Genomic DNA, 20,227 nt, shown 5'->3' with positions numbered 1-20,227 from the left:
TGCATCATCCCAGGTAGAATAACAATCTTCAAGAAAACAAGCAACACCAAAAGAATTGGGCTTGCAAGGAGGAGCAACACTGATTTACTGCTGGTGGGATTGGAGGCTTAGTGCAAACACGTGGAAATCAGTCTGGAGGTTCCTCAAGAGAAAGACAGTATTTACCTTCTGACTTACGAATACTGCTGCCATAAATGGGGATACACAAGCATCTCTCTTGCATATTTATTTATAGTCTTGCATACAGTACATTCATTTGTGGTTAATTTAGCCTAATTGAATATACAAGAGAGATACCTGCATATCCATACTTATTCTAGCACTATGCACAATAGCCAAGCTGTGGAATCAGCTTATATGTCCAATAAGAAATGAATGGAAAGAAAAGGTGGTCTATATTCAGCTATAAAGAAGAATGAAATTATGCTGTTTGCAGGAAAATAGATGGCGCAGAAGATCATCATGTTGTGCTTACGCAATAGGAAGTTCTCACTTATGAGTAGCACCTAGACCTCAACTGATGATGACAAAATAGTTAATACTAATAATGTAGCATAAGTAAAAGAGGGACTGTCTGAGGAGTTCGTAGGGAGACTGAGAAATGAGAGGTTAAAGGGGGTGAGAACTCATATGTATGTGTGTGTATATATATTTATATATTATAAGTATATTATAAGAGAGAGGAGGAGAAAGAGAGGGAGATAGGAACATTTAACTTTCATTACAGTGCATTGCTCCTGGTGGTGTATTTTCTTCATCTCTTCCTGGGCCTAATCTTTCAATGATGCTTCTTCTCGGGTATGTTCCTGTGTTCAGGGAAGCCCGGAGCAGCTGCCTGCAGGCTTGGGACCATCCACCATTTCCCACATCTGGGGAGGTGGGGCCCCACACAAGGGGAGGTCTGGGGGGGTTTCCATGTTCCCCCAGCAGGGCTTGGTGTGGGAAGGTGTGAAGTGGTGGGTTCTGGCAAAGGGGTCTGGAAGTCTGAGGGAGTTTTCTTTCCTCTTCAAAGGAGGGATAAGCAGGGAGAAATGAGGCTTTTCTGCCTGTGCTTCTGGCTGTGCTTCTGGCTGTTCAGGGAGGGACAGCCTGGCGGGGGGAGGGGGGCTGGGAGAGGACCAGCTGGGATCTGCGCAGAAGACATTTTGGCCATGGCATTCATCAATAAGGATTTCCCCAATCTGCTGCATATTCCTAGAAGTTTCCTAATAGACTTTCCACTTGCTTTTTCGTTCACTTGCTGGTAAAGCTGCTAAAGGTGGGTGTTGATGGGAAGCCCAAAGGAACAATAAAGCCAGGGGCTGGAAAACCCTGGGACTTAGAAAGTAATCAGTGTTGCTTTTTTTTTTTTTTAAACTTTGAACTCACAGCTTCTATAATTTAGAAGAGGTTCAGATCATAACATTTTTTTATTGATTGATTGAGTGAGTGATTGCCATATTGGGGCTTGAACTCAGAGCCTGGGTGCTATCCTTTGGCTTTTTTTTTTTCCTGGTTGGTCATGGGGCTTGAACTCTGGTGCTGTCCCTCAGCTCTTCAGCTCAAGGCTAGCACTCTACCACTTGAGCCACAGCGCCACTTCCGGATTATTTCTGCTTATGTGGTGCTGAGGAATCGAACCCAGGGCCTTATGCATGCAAGGCAAGCACTCTACCACTGAGCCATCTTCCCAGCCCCCCTTGGTTTTTTTTTTTTTAAACTTAAGGTGGGAGATCTACTTGAACCACAGCTCCAATTTCCAGCTCTTTGCTGGTGACGTGGAGACAAGAGTCTCAGAGACATTTTCTTTTTTTTTTTTTTTTTTTTTTGCCGGTCATGGACCTGAACTCTGGGCCTGGGCGCTGTCCCTCAGCTCTTCAGCTCAAGGCGAGCGCTCTACCACTTGAACAACAGCACCACTTCAGGCTTTTTCTGTTTATGTGGTGCTGAGGAATTGAACCCAGGGCCTCATGCATGCAAGGCAAGCACTCTACCACTGAGCCACCTCCCAGCCCCAATCTCAGAGACATTTTCATCCTAGGCTGATCTTACTCCTTAGGCCTCAACCAGAAAGTCAGGCTGACATCGCTTGATCATTAATAGGGGGGAGTCACAGAGCATGCCCTCACAGATACCAGTCTGGCCTCGCTACGTGTAGCTGCGTGGCATCGAGGTTTGTATGAGAGTCCTGTGATATCTGCACCAGCATGCAATCGCGTTTCCCTCAACCCGACTCCGTGGCTATGGAGCACAAGGTGCAGGGCAGGTAAAAAACACATGCCTACAGTAGTCACCAGGAGAGGTCGGAGTCTGAAGTGGGGTTAAGTGTTGTCACCAAGGGTGACGATGCTGGTGGACACAAAGCACCCTAGCCAGCGTTCACTTACTCAGGACACCGGGAGTAGCACCTGCCTTCGTGCAGGAAGAGCGGCAAGTCTGGCTGCACGCGGCACGTGGCGCAGCGGTCGGCGGTGGAGCAGGAGCCACAGCCCTCCGCACAGTGCTCGCAGCGGCCACTCCTGTCCGAGGCCCACGTGCCGTGGGGACAGGAGGCCACGCAGGCCTGAGCCAACAGGTAGGCACCTAGACACGCAAGGCAGAGAGGAAAAGCCACCGTGAGCGCGAGCCGTGTGTGCACAGCTCAGGCCGACGCCTCCCCCCACGCTGCAGCCACAAACCCTCTGCAGCCCCTGGAGCTCATTTCAGACTTAGAAAACACGCATCAGTGACGCCAAGACCGCCAAGGTGACTTACGTCTGTGTAAAGAAAGTAGGCAGCCGGAGGCCCTTGCCCTGATTGTTTTGCTTTCCTCTGTTGTTAGATTCTGGTCTTTTGTAAAGCTCCTATTTGTACCTGACTTATCAATGAAAGCATACGATAGGAATGATTTCCTTACATCCTGTGTAGGGGACAACATAGTCATGATCGGCTTGCTGTAGTCAGTGGGAGTTCTGGAATATGTATCTACACAGCATGTTCCCATATCGCTCTTGTGATGGGACTTTAATGGGTCCATTATGTAAATGCAGCGTGTAAATGAAATACCCTCCTAATTCTGGGGTGGCTTATTACTTATGACTTTTAAAAAAGATTAGTTTTTTGGTGTGGATAGTGGTGCTTGAACTTAGTGTTGTATATATCGGGGGAATGTGGATGTGTGTTTTGTTTTTTGTTTAAGGCTGGTTCACTACCACTTAAACCACACCACCAACCACTTCTTGCTTTTTTTGCTAGAGATTAGAGGCTCTCAGAGTTGTCTGCCAAGGTTAGCCTTGCACGTCAACCCTCAGATCTCAGCCCCATGAGTATGGAAGCGTTTTTTATAAACAATGAAGACCTTGATCGTCAGTGAGTCTTTCTACTCTTCCCTCCTCTCCCACCTCCTCTCCCACCTCTAAATTCATTATCAAAGGAGAAAAATCAAGCCTTTCCATCCCTGGTCACAGTCTCCTCCTATGTCTTCTTGCGTTAGGGGTGTGTTTCAAAAGAACAAGAAATATCAAGTACCCATGGACCTTAATACATGGGCCTGTTAACACCTGGCGTGGTCTTGCTTTTGGAGTAAGAAACTATCTCAATTTGTCCCTTGATGGTCAGTTTCCATCCACATTGGCCCAGCAATTTTTCTTGGCGAGTCTCCTTGGGGACAGGACCATGCAATGGGACTAGATCCAAGTCCTCCAAAGCCCGGAACTAGAACAGGTTGACATATGAGGTGACAGGAAATGGGCCTGCCCTCCCTTCCCCCGTCACTCCCCATACTGACCTTTTGCACACGAAGTGCAACGAGTTCCAGATGCGTCGCAGGTTTGACAAGAAGAAGGACAAAGTTGATTTTGTGTGGAAGCATCTGAGTGGGAGAAAGACAGGCCAGATTGGGCTTTGAGCAGGCTGGTAATGCGACAGCATTGGAAAAGACCTGGCTTCTCTCTCGCCCTGGAACATGAGCTAATTGTTGACACCTGCCCACCTCCATTCTGCAGAACTGTATTGCTTTATTTTCTTCTCCTACTCTTTCATTAGCAATTGATGATCAAGACTTCTCTTTGCAACCTGGCAGTGACGGAAGACATGGCTCTCATGGGGGAAATTGGAACTAACACGTATCCCTTTGTTTCCTATGTTCAAAACGTGTGAGGTGAGGGTTGTTGCTATTGTATGTGCTCACGACAGGCCTGTAAGCCACACGTAAGAGTTTCCTGACCTGGGTCTCAGATGGCCTCTCATTCTGTGTGGCAACCGAGAATACGTTCTGTCTCCCCAGACGAACTTCATTTCTTTTTGCCTTTTTTGCTCTTTTTGGTTGCTGCTATCAGTCCATGCCTAGATCTTTGTGTTTGAGTAATCGCCACGGAATGCAAACTTCATCGATCTCATCTTAGATTTGTCCCAAATGATTGCTCAACATCCACATAATCAACCCACCCACAGACTCTCTGGTTGGCCCAGTGTTCAGCCCGCCCTTCCAGATCAACGCCGCATGAACGTTGTCAGTAGCAGGAGTGTCCCTGTCTCCCCTGTCCTGACCTGGATGGGCAGGCTTTGCTCAGGAAGTCTCCTCAGCCCTCCGTGGCACAATTTCAAGAGCCATATCCAACCACTTGACTCACACCATCAGCAGCATGTACCAAGATCTCGACTGAAGTTCAGAAAGTAGCTGCCTCATAGGGGGACATTAGCAAAAGAGGTTCTAGCTCAGAGCCACTGCGGGGCCCTTTACCCTCACGCTGCCTCTCTCTCCCCTTCTCTCTCCCTGGGAGTCATCACACCTGGTCAGCTCCCAGCTGTGTGGCTTGCTGGTTTGCTGGGAGGTAACCATGGCTACAATAATTAAATTCTCCCAGTCCTACTTTCCAGGTCTCTAAAAGGAGAGAAGCTGGTCCCTTCGTCTGGGATTGTTGTGAAGGTTACTGAGCAAGTGCGCACGAAGTGCTTAGCACAGTAGTTGGTGGACGCGACTCCATCCGCTTCCTTCTGGATCTCTGGATTTCCCCCGTTCCACCCCCTTGTGGAGGCTTCTTGCATTTCCCTCTCCTTCCCTCCTGCCTTTATGCCTGACTGGCTCTGGAAGCCTTCAATTAGTTTAAAAAAGGGTTAAAAAGGTGCAGAGCTTTGCTGTAAAGGAGAATCAAATATAGATATAGTTAGGGATAGATAAAGCTGAAAAATGTAGATGTTCGCGCGCGCACACACACACACACACACACACACACACACACACACACACACACACACACACACACACACACACACACGACACCTACAGGTAGACACAAGTCTCCCGTTACGTATAAATGATTGTCCGGATGCCATGCTGAGTGGCATGCTTCTTCCTCGTTTGGAAGGAAAAGTTGGCCCAGGTTTCCCAGGATATGATTAAAGCTGATGATTGGCAAGTGTATTCCCCCAGGAATACCCCAGGGATTGTGGTAGAAAGGAGTGGAGAAACTGCCCAGAGCTGTTTGGCTTGGTGACTATCTTTGTCACCAAATGGACCCATGGGATTCTTGACATGACTGATCCTGTTCTTGGTACTTTTCACCCAGTGATACCATTCAACCCGCAAGAGAAGAAAAACATGTCAGAAGTCAATATGCATACTGAGTAGTATACAGACACTAGACAGGAAGCCCTGGGAAAGGCTGTTTCCGATCAGCCCACAGGCTTGGGATGATTTTCTTTTGATGTTCTCATTGTTGTGCTAAAATGTCTCACTTAAAAAGATGTGTTTTAATTTTTCATACTTTTGTAAAATTTAATGTGCATCGACATGGACATGTGTACTTATAGCTTGCAGATAGTTTACATTGTAATTTGGGTATTTTACTGTTTATACTGGGTGGAATTTGGCAATGTCCCTAGCTGTCCAGCAGAGGGAGCTCTGTGCAAGCAGTTCACAGCTATGAAGCTACAACTTCAAACCCAAGATTAGGGACTTGATACCAACAAGTTAACTTGACCTTGATTGTGATTTCCAGTATTAGCCTATTCAATATATTCTATAATTGGCAGAACTTTAAAAGAACAGGAAAAAATGGAAGGGAAGAAAAGTCTCTTTAGGAAAGTACAATGTCTGTCCTTCAGAAATGAGTATGGCTAACCTACAAAAAGCTAGAGGCTCTTTTCTGTTTTTTTGTTTGCACCCATCCTCGGGCTTGAAGTCAAGGCCTAGGTATTGTCCCTGAGCTTTATTGCTCAGCTTCTTTTCTGGTGTTTTGTTAGTTAATGGGAGATAAGATTCTTAAGACTTTCCTGAACGGGCTGGCTTTAAACAGTGATCTTCAGATCTCAGACTCCTGGGTAGCTAGGATTACAGGCATGAACTACAGTTTAAAGGTTTTACACACACACACACACACACACACACACACACACACACACACACACACACACACACTTTAAGGTTCAAAATGGAAGAACATCATCTTTTTGAACTTATAATCCTCCTGTCTTTGCCTCTGTCTTCTTATGCTACCTGGTTACCTTTCTTTTCTGAATTTGATATATTTGGAAGAGCATTCGATGAGAGTACCTAATTTTTGATAGCACTATTCTATTTCATGGAGTGGATCTTACATTGTCTCTCTAGTCTATGATTGATAAATAATGAGCTTTTTCTATCGTTGCCATTTGAGATAATGTTGCAGTGACGGGGAAGGTAGAAGGTTCTGGTGAAGCTGGATGCTGGTGGCGTATGCTTGTAATCCTAACTACTCAGGAGGTAGACATCAGGAGGATCAGGGTGGATGCCAGCCTAGGATAGCTGGATACACTTGCATGTACCTGTTACCCTAGCAATTTGTGGGAGGCTGAGTCGGGGTGGGGGGGCGAGGATCATAGTTATAGGCCAGCCCAGCTTCCCTCCCATCCCCCTCTCCCCCCAAAACAGTGCTAGTCAGCGTGGTGCATGCCTGTCAGATAAATCCGGCAGACTGGGGCCAAAAAATGAGACCATGATCACACACACAGCTACCGCAAGGAGAAGGGAAGGGAAAGGAAATAGCTTGAGTCCCGGCTCAAGCTGTAGAGCACCTACTTAACTAGGTACCTGGAGTTCAAACCCCAATATCGCCCCTTCCTTCCCCCCCTTCTCCCCCAAACCTACAAGAATAGATTTGCTTTTTGGGGTGAACTGGGGATTGATATGCAGTGCCCGGCCATGGAGCTACAGCCTCGGGCCGAGTGGCTTCTGTTGACAGCTTTTCCAGGCCGCACCACTCACTGCCTCTGAAATGCCCTTACAACCCATGTCCCATGTCTCCCGGGAACATCTCCTGGTGTTGCGTGGATGACCCCCTCCCCCTCTACTTTGACATCCAAGTCCCCCTTCCCCGCTGCTCCCGGCTGCTCCCGGCTGCCTGGGCGGGTGATCTGCTGGCAGAGACGGTGGGTGTGGGGCTGAAGGCTCTTCCCTGGCTCCTTGTTACCTCTTTTCATTTGAACTTTCCACCTTCGGGGCTCTGGCAGCAAGTTCTTCACCAAAGATGGGTTTGCACTGGGCACAGCTTCTTTTTTTATTTAAGAAAGAAAAAAAGAGCAGTTTTTAAAAAATGCAAAATGAAGAATGAAGAGGAAGCTCACCAAGAACCCCACACCCCTCACTGATCTTAGCTGCGGCTCCTCTGACAACGAGATGCCCCACGCAAGTATCGGTGCGTGCACAGGTACGTGTGTGTGCAAGCATTCATCCACAGATGCTGCATATGCAATACTAGTCTTGTGCATCATCTTTAACAGTATGAATCTTGCAAGTGTTTTCTTTTTGTCAGGAAAATATGTTTTTTTTGGGGGGGGGAGAGGAGGCAATATTAGGGCTTAAACTCAGGGCCTGCAGCTTCTCACTTTTATGCTCAGAGCTGGTGCTCAGCCACTTGACTTGTGCCTCCAGGGTAGCATTTTGTTGGTTAGTTAGAGATAGAATCTCATGGACTTTTAGGCCCAGGCTGGCTGTGAACCAAAATCCAAGTCTCAGCCTCCTGAGGATTACAGGCAGGTGCCACCAGGGTCTAGCGTACAATAATGTTTGTTTGTTTGCCTATTTATTTGTATGAATCACAAGTCATTTATTTCTGGTTACATCTTCAGATTGGCCTCTTGCTTTTGCTGCTGGTGTTACTGTGAAGAAAGCCACTGGGAACATGTTTGTGGGGGTTCGTGCTTCTCAAACCTGGGGTCTGCCTGGTTATTTGGCATCCTGACTGACCATGATTTTCTGCCTTCTGTCTGAGATTATTTCCTCCAGATCTTTAATATTTCTTAAACCCTAAAATTGCTTTAAAAAATCAACTAGGAAATGTGACTTTAAGATGAGCTAGTGCCTCAAGTGTTAAGACTAGTTTTATGGAATAGACTTTTAATATTCTAGATTTGTATGTTTTTTCACAGGTAATTTTTTTTTCTTTTGCCAGTCCTGGGGTTTGAACTCAGGGCCTGGGCACTGTCCCTGAGCTTCTTTTGCTCAAGGCTAGCACTCTACCACTCAAATCACAGTGCCACTTCTGGCTTTTTCTGTGTACTGAGGAAGGAATTGAACCCAGGGCTTTATGCATGCTAGGCAAGCACTCTACCACGAGGCCCTATTCCCAGCCCCACATGCAATTGTAAAATGACTAGGCGAAGTAAGTTTCTCGCACTCATTTTATAGATGAAGAAACTGAGGCTCAGTGAGGAAGAGTCATTTGCTCAGAGTTATGCTGTCCATAAAGATCAGAGATGGGATTTAAACTCAGGTCTACCTAACTCTAGAGTTACTTTTTACTTGATGTTGCAGGGCCTTGTGCTTGCCAGGCAAGTGCTCCACCACAAAGCTTCTCTCCCAGCTCCTAGAGCTGCTGAATGCTTGAATCCTCCTCCCCTAGACAGCTTCTGTTTTCAGCAGTGAATTTGGATTCTAAAGTAGCTTTAGAGAGGCTAACACAATGGTGTGCTGGCTAAATAGTTCTCTAGAAAACAATACATTTGTAGAGTTGACAATTGCTGCGGTGTCAATATTGCCACCAGAGCTCATTTCTAGCAATGTCTGTGACTTCACAGTACACCTACAAAATTCCCAGATGTTCAACCATCAATGCAAGTCAGTACCACTTGTTCCTTTGTATCCCAGGGCCGAAGTGGTAGGTATAATTACCTACCATGACTTGGGTATGCTGCACTTATATTCTGCACTCTGATTGGTCAGCTCAATACACATCACATCTCCCTTTCTACAGGCAACTAACATACATAGATGGATGAAGTCCTTCTAAAGATCAGCTCTCTATGGAATCTTTAGATGAACTTTAGAAGCACTCAATGTTCTATTACTTTAGAAAAGACTCCCTCTTCTCCTGCATGGCTTTCAGTATGTGTGAACGAGTCTGAGAGTCCAGTCTTTCCTTGAGCGTAGAAATTAAGATAAAAAAGATGGACTAGTGATTAATTGTTAGTATGTGGTCAAAGATAAAAAGTTAATTCCCAGGCCTGTGCATGTAGATTACAGTCCCCTGGCAACATCCAATTAGAGCTAGCTCCAGCATGGATTTAATCGATGAGGGAAATAGGCAAGTGGGGGACTTTTCAGGACCAACTCGAGGATTTCAGCACTACTCGAGAAGCAGTGGGGAAAACCTCTTAAGAAAATGCAAATGCCTTCACAGTAGCAAAGGAGACGATTTCCATTTCCAGCAAGGGGCGTATGGAAACCAACGAAGTGATCATCTTCTTCCCAAGCTATGACCTGCGGCATGCTATGTCTGGGCATGCCCAGACACACTGGCTGTGTGTGATGTGTGATGTTTCGGTCACTGCAAAAAGCTATTTGTGGCTGTGTGTGTGTGTGTGTGTGTGTGTGTGTGTGTGTGTGTGTGTGTGTGTATTCCAGTTCTAGCGCTTGAATTCAGGGAGGGCCTGGGTGCTGTCTCTGAGCTTTGTGCTCAAGGCTAGCGCTCCACCACGGTTCCACATCCAGTTTGTAGGTGGTTTATTGGAGATAAGAGTCTCATGGACTCACAGACTTTCCTGCCCAGGCTGGCTTCAAATGCACATCCTCAGATCTCAGCCTCCTGAGTAGCTAAGATTACAGGCCGGACCACCAGTGCCAGGATTGTTTCCCACCTGCCTTCCAGGTGTGGGCTGTGTGATCTTTGCATGTGAACAGGATCCTATCATTTCTATTGTAGAGGGACAGATGGTATATTCATAAATCTCTTGGATTTTAACAATGTTTAACAATCAGAGGTAATACGTTTGTGCCACTTTACCCTTCTGGCCTGAATCTCAATCCATGTTTAAAAAACCCCAACAAAAATAGGAAGAGCAAGAAAAAAATACCTTCAAAAGCCTTTCTGGTCCCACCTAGGGAGCTGCATCCTCCCATAAGCACTCTGCAATGTGTCTGGGTGTTCCCTAACGTGTCCAGGAATGACTACAAATCTGCTTCCCATCATGTGAAAGGTGTGGCTCATTAGCACTTGCTCTCAAAAAGCCTGCGTGGCCTGGTGACACTGCTGGTCTGGCCTGCGAGGGGAGGAAGGCCGGAGAAACAGGGAGGCCCCAACTCTCAGCCTCCCCAAGCCGCATAAAACGCGCTTTCTCTTTGCTATCCGCTTGAGTGCTTGGCGGTGGAGCTGTCGCCTTGCCTTGCGTCATGAAGAATAGATACGTCTTCCCCTTCTCTTCGCTAAGACGCTCCGTGTCTTATTTCATGGGTCATCGCCATGGAAAAGTGCAGCTCTGTCATCGACTTTACTGCCTTCACGCTGTTCCTGAGTTCCCCATCTGTGCAGAGCCCTTCCCAGGGAACACATCCTTTCTTTCCCCCAAACCAATACATTGTCCTGACGGACAAAGGAGAGGGGATGGGGGCGGAACACTCAAAGTGGGTTTTTTTTGCTTGAAGAATGCGTAGTCCAGTTGAAGAGACGTGTAATCATTTGGGGGAAATCAAGTCTACCCTGACTCTTGGCTCCCAGGGCCGCTCCCTCATCTGGATGCCAGATAAAATACAGATGTTCTTAGCAAGAAACACAACACCAGACTGTTTCCCTCTTGGCTTGGGCTGCCTCTTAAATGCCTGAATGCCAGACAAACTCTCGCTTGCAGCATTTGGGGTTAGCTATAATTCACGGGAGATATCCAGACTGGGATGGAATCATTTTCTCCTCAGCTCTGTGTCTGAAGTAAGGCCCTGTCTGTTCCATGGTCCTTTGGCTGCTGAGTTTGGGATGGTCTGAGAGCAGCGTTTCCTTTAATACTTGTGCCAGACTGCTGGGAGGCCACAGCGGCTGGGGATACCCTTTCTCTGAAACCAGCCGAGCCCTCTCTTTTCCCTTGAGTCTGTCTGTCTGTCTCTGTCTGTCTGTCTGTGTCTCTGTTGTATGCTTTCTCTCTCTCTCTCTGGAGCACTAGGAAAGCTTGCTCCATGGGGCCTCCTTTGGCAGCCGTGGCTTCTGCACTGAGCAGATCCTGAGCACATACATCACCATTTGCAAACCTGAATAGAAGTCCCTTCATGGAATACGACTTCGATTTTTTTTTTCCAGCAAGGTTTTTGTTTTTATTAAACCACCTTGGGCATGGACAGCTGGTGGAGAGCTTGGAAGTAACTTGCCGATGTCAGAGGTACAGGGCAAGGAATTCCAGAGACAGGCTGGAAGGGAGACCTGAATATCTATTATCTGAGGACCCCGGCTCCCACATTTGCTCTCCCTGCTGCCCCTCCTGCAGCTGAGAAGAGAAGCTTCTTTGTTTCTCCCTTCCACTCCCCCAGCCCCACTTTACTAGGGATTGGACTTAGGGACTTACTTATGCTAAGCAAGTACTAAGCAAGTACAATGCTGCTGAGCTACCTACTTCCTAGCCCAAAAGGATAGATTTCTTTTCTTTTCTCTTCTCTTTCGTTTTCTTTCTCTCTCTCTCTCTCTTTCTTTCTTTTTTTCTTTCTTTCTCTCCCTCTTTCCCTCCCTCCCTCTCTCCCTTCCTTCCTTCCTTCCTTCCTTCCTTCCTTCCTTCCTTCCTTCCTTCCTTCCTTCCTTTTTGACTTCTTTCTGTGTCAGTCCTGGGACTTGAACTCAAGGCCTGGGTACTGTCCCTGAGCTTCTTTTGCTCAAAGCTAGTGCTCTACTGCTTTGAGTCACAGCTCCACTTCTGGCTTTTTTTTTTTTTTGGTAGTTTAGTGGAGATAAGCTTCTTACAGACTTTCTTGCCAGGGCTAGCTTTGAACTATGATCTTCAGGTCTCAGCCTCTTGAGTAGCTAGGCTTACAGGCCCATTGGGCTGAGGGCAGCTTTTTAAATGCAAGTTTGAATGGTGGCAAGTTCTAGCTCATTAGTAAAATCACAAGTTCGAGCAGAAGTACCAATCAACTAGTCTAACTGGAAAACCTCCCCTTGTGTGTGGAGAGTCCTTTTCTCCGGAATATCGGCATGTGCTGGAAGTTATTTTTAAAAGTTTGGGGAAATGGCCATTGGGCCATTTCCATCCATTCCTGGGCTACTCAGGCATGAAGAAACTCAAGGGCTAAACCCATCAGTAACCAGCTCCGCTTGGCTTCTAAGTGCCCGGGGACCCTTCCTACCCTTTCTGCCTGCAGTTTAACTTAGGGAGCAGGCCACACCTTGATTCTCAGGTTAGACCTGTGGGATCTATGGGAAGCAGGTGCTGAAGAGCAGGACTGCACTTACCATTCCCCAGCTCGCCTTCCGCCTGGGCCCGGGCGGGCGGCAGGCACATCCCCAGATGCAGCTGCAGCCCATCGCCACAGCCGGTGCATTCGTGGGAGCCCCGGCCGGTGCAGGCCGAGCAGGTGTGGTGACAGGGCTCACAGACTCCCACCTCCGGGTCAGTGTAGAAGCCAGGCCCGCATTGCTGCACGCAGCCGCCACCTGGGTCGGAACACAGGGAGGGAGTGCTGAGGGCAGGCCTCGGGCAGCCACGCCGGGCGCAGGAAGAGGCCTGGAGACAGTCTCAGGAACACGGGTGACTGCGCTTGTTGAATTGAAAGAAATCAAGATTTTTCTCTTTTCTTTTCGGCCCATTTCAGTGAAGGAATGTATTTTCATAAAGTGAGCACTTCACTGAAGCCCTCTTTCAGGGGAGAATTTAAATTGGCCATCATCTTAAAGGATAAGCAGCTTTGAATAAGGACTTAAGAACTGTGGCCGCCTTGAATCGGGCAAATAAAATGAATCTATCAAGCTGCTCTTGGGAACCTCGTGGCTGTCAGCTTAGTTACTCAGTGGATGGACATCTGGAGGTTGGATGTTCAAAGCCAGCCTAGGAAAAGAAGTCCATGAGACTCCACCTCAAAAAAAAAATAGCAATCAGCAAAATCTAGTGCGCCAGCTGTGAGTAAGAAAGAGAATCAATTAAGAGCCCCATATTGGGGTTGGGCACCAGTGATTCATGGCAGTAATCCTGACTACTCAGGAGGCTGAGATGTGGGGGTCGTAGTTGGAAGCCAGCCCAGGCTGAAAAGTCCATGAGACTCTTATCTCCAATTAACCGCCAGAAAACCGGAAGTGGAAATGTGGCTCAAGTGGTAGAGTGCCAGCCTTGAGCAAAGAAAGCTAAGGGACAGCACCCAGGCCCTGAGTTCAAGGCCAGGTACTGGCAGCGGCTGTGCATATGAATGATCTCTATTAGTCACCTGACCTTGCCAGGTGACTTAAATTCCAAAGCATTTATCTTCAGGTACCCTCCTAATGGTTGCTCTATACCCCAGCTTCCTCTTGCTTCCTTTGTCTTGGAGATATTTGAGATTCATCGGTGGGACATGCGCTAGGCTTCAGTCCTAACTTCAGAAGGAAGTAGCTCTGACTAGTGTATATTGTCAAGCCAAATTAAAATTCCTCCTTTGATCTGAAACTCCTGAGAGTCCTGCATACAGACCGTGGAGACCAACCACAGAACCGGGGAGAGGAGCCCCGCCCCGCCTTGTCCTGGTGGGGGCCATTCTGTTCTCTGGCTCACCTGAGAGGAAGAAGCCATCCGCACACCAGTAGCACTCGTTCTGGTCACAGCTGCCGCAGTGAGGGCTGCAGGATCGGCATGTCCACCCTTCCCGGAAGGTCTTCTCTGGGCAGGTTTTATAACAATGGTGTTCAAACCTAGAAGAGACAAATCCGTTTCTTCTATGAGATAATGGTCTTACCAGTCCTAACTTGACCTCATAGGGGTGTGTGTGTATGTGTGTGTGTGTGTGCGCGCGTGCGTGTGTGCGTGAGTGCGCACACACATGCCGATGCTGGGACTTGAACTTGGGATGTGGTGCTCTTACTTGGCTTTTTCGTTCAAAGCTAGTGCTCTCGACCTACTTGAGCTATTCTACTTCAGGTTTTCTGGTGGCTCATTGGAGATAAGAGTCTCCCAGACTCTCCTGCCCTGGCTGGCTTTGAAACACAATCCTCAGACCTCGGTCTCCTGAGTAGCTAGGATCACAGGTGTGACTCACCAGCAGCGTGTGGCTTTATGCAGCATTTTTAAAAATCAGAAGTGGCTAATTGGATCCTAAGGGAGGAATCTTGAACTTGATGTGGCCTGCCCTATCAACCAAACCATTGATCACCTCCTTGTGGATTTCTGGGGTCCTTTAGTTAAAAAGGGGTTCTGGGAGAAGTAGGTGACTAATAGTGATTTATAGAGTCTTGATGATGTGTTCAGAATCAGCTCATTTAAATCTGTACACAGGTTAGCTATTCTTTCTTTTCATTTTTTTTTTGGGGGGGGGTAGGTTGTGGGGCTTGAACTCTGGGCCTGGGCTCTGTTCCTCAGCTCTTCAGCTCAAGACAAATGCTGTACCACTTGAGCCACAGCACGACTTCCAGTTTTCTGGTGGTTTATTGGAGAGAAGAGTCTCACAGACTTCCCTGCCGGGGCTGGCTTTGAACCATGATCCTCAGATCTCAGCCTCCTGAGTAGCTAGGATGACAGGCGTGAGCCACCCATACGCGGCTTCTCTTGAAACTTTTGATAGGAGAACTCAAAATAGAGCTAAGGGAGACACTAGGATTTTTACCAAAATCGGTGTGAACAGATAGCTTATGCAGCTCACATCAATGCATTCTTGCACATATTATCTATTATTCTCATCATAAACCCAAATGACGTAATTCACACCCCATCGCCTTGCAGGCTTATCTGGAGGGATGTGGGAATGCCTTTTGATGAATTTTGAAGCTTCAGGAAGGTATCAGGGGAGACAACAGCATTTCTCCTTTAAGCACTTCCAGTGCACGACATTTGATCGGCTGTATTCAAAAGTTCTAAATATCCTAGTGGTTATAAATGTGGTGCTCTACCACGTGAGCCATGCCTCCAGTGTTGCATTTGGCTAGTTAGTTTGGAAATGAAGTCTTGAGGGTTTTTCTGCCTGGGCTGGGTAGGATTACAGGCGTGAGCCACAGGTGCTGGGCCTTATACATGTGTCTTTCTTGAAACAGCTATCTCAGGGTGTACCCAAGAGGCATTGGGACATGTTATTTCGGTGCATTTCACTTGCAAAGGACTTCATGGAATGTGCTCGTTAGGGAGCTGTGAGCTTGGTTGGATTGTCACCACATTTCGCAGAGGATGCTGTTTGGTGACAGAGGAAGCAGGCGCGGTGAGAGGTATACTTGGGGTCAAGATGAAGAAAAGCAGGGCAGTGTTAGGCTGGAGGGATGAAGAGCTATAACAGGAACAAAGAAGAGAAGTGCTCACTTGCTTCCGTCACAATTGTTTCTTAAACTTGTGTCTATGCTTTCCTTGTTCTTCAAGAAACACTTTGTGTGCCCTGACCCATGGAAACTTTCTGTCATGTGTTTCTGCCTGGGGGGACCCGTAGTTATGTCGACTATGAAAATGCTGACAAATCACTCTGCTTATGAAATGTCAGCTGTTCGATCATATAATATAATAACAGGTGCTGCTTCTGTACCCAACCTTCAATGTTCAAATGGAGCGATAATTTAAATCAGTGGGTCAGGAGGGCAGTGATTTAGGACCCAGATACTCTAGAAGAGTCGAATTAAAACCTTCAGACAAAATACAGGGTTAGTCTAAAAGTCTGAACTATGAAAGGCTCCCAAATTCAAAACTTTCTGAGTAATTATAGGATACTCTAAGTGAAAAATTCCACAGTGACCATGAGGTTTTCTCCATGTACAGAATTGTTTCAGATGTGTCAAAGCATTATCTCCAGGCTCTATGTAAACAATAAATTCGGTGTTAGATTTACTATATCATTACACATACACACACAAACATAGCAAAGCATTAAAACAAATCTGAAACACTTCTGGTCCCAAGAATTTCCACTAAAGTGTGCTGCATCAGTAATCATAAAGTGAACTCAACATTTTGTTTTTGCTATTTTGGGTTTTCCTCACCCTTTCATTGTCTTCACCTGTTTTTTCCTTCTCTACCCATTCTCAGCTCCTAGAAGGTGATGGAGAAAAGGGCAGTCTGGTGCCAAGAGGAAGTGACCCATGGAAGCAAGGATGGCCTGGATATGCACCTGCTACTAGCCTCTGGGCAGCGTGTGGGGAACTAGCACCTCCCTGAGTTTTCCTTCTCTGCCTTTTTTCTCCTGCTCCTGAGACGTTTGATGGAAGTGCACATGACAGGTGGAGATCCCAGAACTCACAGCACTCTGAGTCACTGGCTAGCCTATGCAGTAGAATCTCCTGGGCCTGTCTTTCTCTTCCATCTCTGTTTTTCTTAGTTTCCCCCCCCCCCCCCCCCGGGATAGGCAAGGCAAGCTGGAAGGGAGAGTAGTTTGGGGAAAGAAGCGTCATCGAAACACTACATCTTTGAGTTTTGTAGGTTTTTATTAGAAACCTTTGGGGTGAATGGTTATCTGTGTTTTATTGAACCTGATGGTCTGTCTCCCTTTACTTGGTGTGTGTGGGGGAGACTAAGAGCTAATATGGCGCCTGGCTTTCCCCTGGAGTGTCTGACTCCAGTTAAGGACACGAGGTCTCCCTAGTGACATTTGGAATCAGTTGACTCGGGGTTGGCTACATGATTAAGGTCTGTCCATAAATGACAAGATGTGAATTTTGGTAACTCATGGCAAGATTGCTAGACACCAGTGTCAGGTTGGATGACTTCCAGGATCAAGAGAAGGCCTCCTTTCGAGTCAAGAAACAGCTGGGCTCTCATTGCTGAATCCAAGAATTGCTTATATTAATGAGCCCATAGAACGGAGCTGCTTCAGCCTGCAGGGCCTCTGCTTTAATCACTGGATTTAGGATTAAGTCAGTAATGCTTAAACTGCAGAAAAGTTAGTGTCAGGAAAGGGGAAAAAAATAAAGCCAGACTTACATGTAATACCCCACAGCACAGAAGGTACAGCCTCCAGGATCATCTGGAAAAAAAATTAGGATAATGAAAAATTATAATCACCAGGAGTGTCTTATTTGGAGAGAGAGAGGAAAAAAGGACTTTGGAAAAATTGTGGCTGGAGACAGATAATTTTCTAAGACAGTTTTATGAAAGGTACTGCCCAGAACTGATATTTGAACAGATTGCACCATTTTTAATTAGTAACAAGAAGTACACTGTGATTTAGCTTTATCAAAGGTAGTAAAATAAGAGGCCTTATAAAAATCTTGGCCCCAAGTTTCAAGGAAGGATAGGCCTTATGCTACTGGGTCTTCAAATTACAGCTCAACCACTGTCCCCATTAAGAAGCTCCTGACCTCAAAGTTGTGGGACAGCGTAGCTCTTGATGTTTACCTTGCATGTGAAACAGACTGGGTTCACACCTCAACACTACAAACGGACAAGCAGACCAACCAACCAACCTCCTTCCTGCCTTCCCCTGCCTGGAAGATATCAACTCTCAGATCTGCTTAGGAAAAAAGAGAATTCTGCCCCTTCCTCTCACTGTGAGCTTTCTAAGTACCTCGGTCAGGTCTTCCTGTGATCTGATCTACAGTCCAGTTCTGCTCTTCCCATTTGGATTGGACGTGAAAAACAGCTGTGTCACCTCAAGCCAGTCTTCTTGGTAGGTAAAGATTTTTCTGTCACCCTTAACTTCATTTAAGCCAACTAAAACCATGTCCTTAGAGCTTTGAGCACAAATGTCCTTTTAAATCTATTCTGGGTCCTACTCTGGTTTTTTCGAAGTCTGCCTTTTATTTATTTATTTTTAAATTGTTATTATACAGGTGATGTCCAGAGGGGTGACAGTTATGAAAGTCAGGTAAAGGGTACGTTTCTTTTTGGACAATGTCACCCTTCCCTCACACTCAAACTCTGCCTTTCGCAGGGCAGATAGCCTCGCCCCCACCTGATTTAGTCCACGCTTGTCTTGGCTCTTTCCAGGGTGGTTGTAAGATGATTCCACTCTATCTTGCCCAGAAAACAACACATGCATCACACCAACAGTTAAGGTGGCATGATTTCTAGAAGAGGCACCCCCAGAACCTCCTGGAACTGGTAACAGCCTAGTAGCAGAAAGGGTACGAGGTTGAGAACTGGGTAGTCTGTTTCTAGCTTGAAAATTTAACCCAGGCTTTGTCTTGTGAACTTGCACACACATCATGGCACTTTCTGGGCTCCCGTTTCGCGGTTATAAAATGAGTCGGTGAGACAAGATAATTACTAGGACTCCTTGAAGTCAAAGATTCTAATGAGTCCAGTAGAAGTGGAGAATCTATGATCCAACCCAGGGCCTAATCCCGCTTTGCCCATTCATTCATACGCTATGTATGGATGCTTCATGCTACCGTATCAGTGTGCGGTACTTGCAACAATGGATGAAATCTTTAGGACCTGCTTCTTCATAGAAACAGTTTGCTGACCCCTGGCGATATATTGCTAGCTTATGACTTTGTCATGATCATCTGTTGTTGTTGTTATTTTGTTATTTTTTTTTTGCACTGAAATTAGGGTGTGATCTCAGGGCCTTGTGTCTCATTTGGCTTTTTTGCTCTACCACTTGAACCACAGCTCCACTTACAACTTTTTGCTGGTTAATCGGAGATAAGAGTCTCTCTGATTTGTCTGTCCAGGTTGGCTTTGAACCAGTAGTGCAGAAGTCAGCCTCTTGAGTCACTAGGAGAAAGCCTAGTATAAGAAGCCACCTGTGCCCAACCACATTTATCTTTGTCAGGTAGTACAGATGTTAATAGGCTTGTCTTCACAGATGTTTCCAGAATTTCTCTTAGTGAGTTACCTGTACACTTAGGAGATGAATTGTTGAACTCCTTGGGGTAGAAGTTTAGCTGGAAGCATTGTGTGAGAGGCAAGATCATCATAGAGATAGAAAGACCCTTGTGCAAGAGAATATGATTTGCTCATGAAAAGCAAACCATTGAAAAAAATGTTTGGGTCACCTTTAATCCTACCTAATTAGGAGCCTGAGATCTGAGGATCATGGTTTGAAGCCAGCTCAGGAAGGAAAGTCCATGAAACTCTTATGTCCAATTGACCACCAAAAAGCTAGAAGTGGAGACGTGGCTCAAGTGGTAAGAGCACTCACCTCGAGCAAAAAAGCTCAGGGACCATATCCAGGCTGTGAGTTCAAGCCCTAGGACTGGAACAAAAACAAAACAAAAACAAAAACGAAAGCAAAACAAAATTTTTGCATCAAAACAAATGCTGGGTCAAAATTGGGTAGCAAAATAAGCCCCCAATCAAGCTAATTATGAGGAGGCAGAAATTCCCAGCTAGAGAGGCTTGTGAGAAAGAAAAGTTCCCTGACATTCTTAGAAATCCTGGGGAGAACTTTGTGCTTCTAAATCCCTTTTAAGGGGACAGAGGCCCCAGTTTTCTTTAAGGCTTGTTCATTTCTTGTGATGAGTAAATTTTTGCGTCTACAGTCTTCTCAATTTTTCTAAATAACTTGCATTTTGGCAGCTAACTTTTCTCTCTCTGTCCCTGACCAGTATCTTTGACTTAGATGGTTTTGCTAATTTGGCAAGGACCTGGGCAAGTCTGTTTCTCTTCTTTAATGTTCTGGTCATCTGTCCCCTCTAGGATCTTAATGAGTTTGCTCTCGGGTCTTTGAAACAGGTCACTGATGAGAATATTAAACAGAATCAAACCTCACAAATGTGCATAGCAATATCACCCCGAGTTCAGGGACTCTTCCAGTCCAATGGTACCCGTGAACTTGGTACCTTTACAACAATTTGCCCACATAAATAATGCATATGCCAGGAAATGTGCCTTCTAACAGATTATGAATGCCCATTAGCTTTTCTCATTATCACCAGTTGTTCTAAAGAACAAGAATTATAATTTTTAAAAAGATATTTCCACTCCATAAGACCCACTAGTCAGA

General features: G+C 46.3%; 1 protein-coding gene across 4 annotated transcripts in view; it reads right to left on the bottom strand.

Moving 5' to 3' along the window:
- The window catches only part of Pcsk5 (proprotein convertase subtilisin/kexin type 5), a 394,004-nt gene that overhangs the window by 25,894 nt on the left and 347,883 nt on the right, over window positions 1-20,227 (bottom strand). For 3 of the 4 annotated variants that reach the window (XM_070035766.1, XM_070035769.1, XM_070035768.1), the window contains exons 25-30: window positions 17,260-17,302; window positions 13,927-14,063; window positions 12,639-12,839; window positions 7,407-7,487; window positions 3,746-3,829; window positions 2,367-2,562 (exon numbers count right to left, since the gene is read on the bottom strand). In XM_070035766.1, coding sequence (XP_069891867.1) covers window positions 2,367-2,562; window positions 3,746-3,829; window positions 7,407-7,487; window positions 12,639-12,839; window positions 13,927-14,063; window positions 17,260-17,302 — 742 coding nt within the window. The remainder of the gene's footprint in view (window positions 1-2,366; window positions 2,563-3,745; window positions 3,830-7,406; window positions 7,488-12,638; window positions 12,840-13,926; window positions 14,064-17,259; window positions 17,303-20,227) is intronic. The other variant, XM_070035767.1, reaches the window with a different exon arrangement.

This window comes from Dipodomys merriami, unplaced genomic scaffold, assembly GCF_024711535.1.
Source record: "Dipodomys merriami isolate MVZ:Mamm:240054 unplaced genomic scaffold, mDipMer1.0.p SCAF_26, whole genome shotgun sequence".
In the NCBI taxonomy this organism is placed as follows: Eukaryota; Metazoa; Chordata; class Mammalia; order Rodentia; family Heteromyidae; genus Dipodomys; species Dipodomys merriami.
This window is presented reverse-complemented; position numbering and strand designations above follow the sequence as displayed.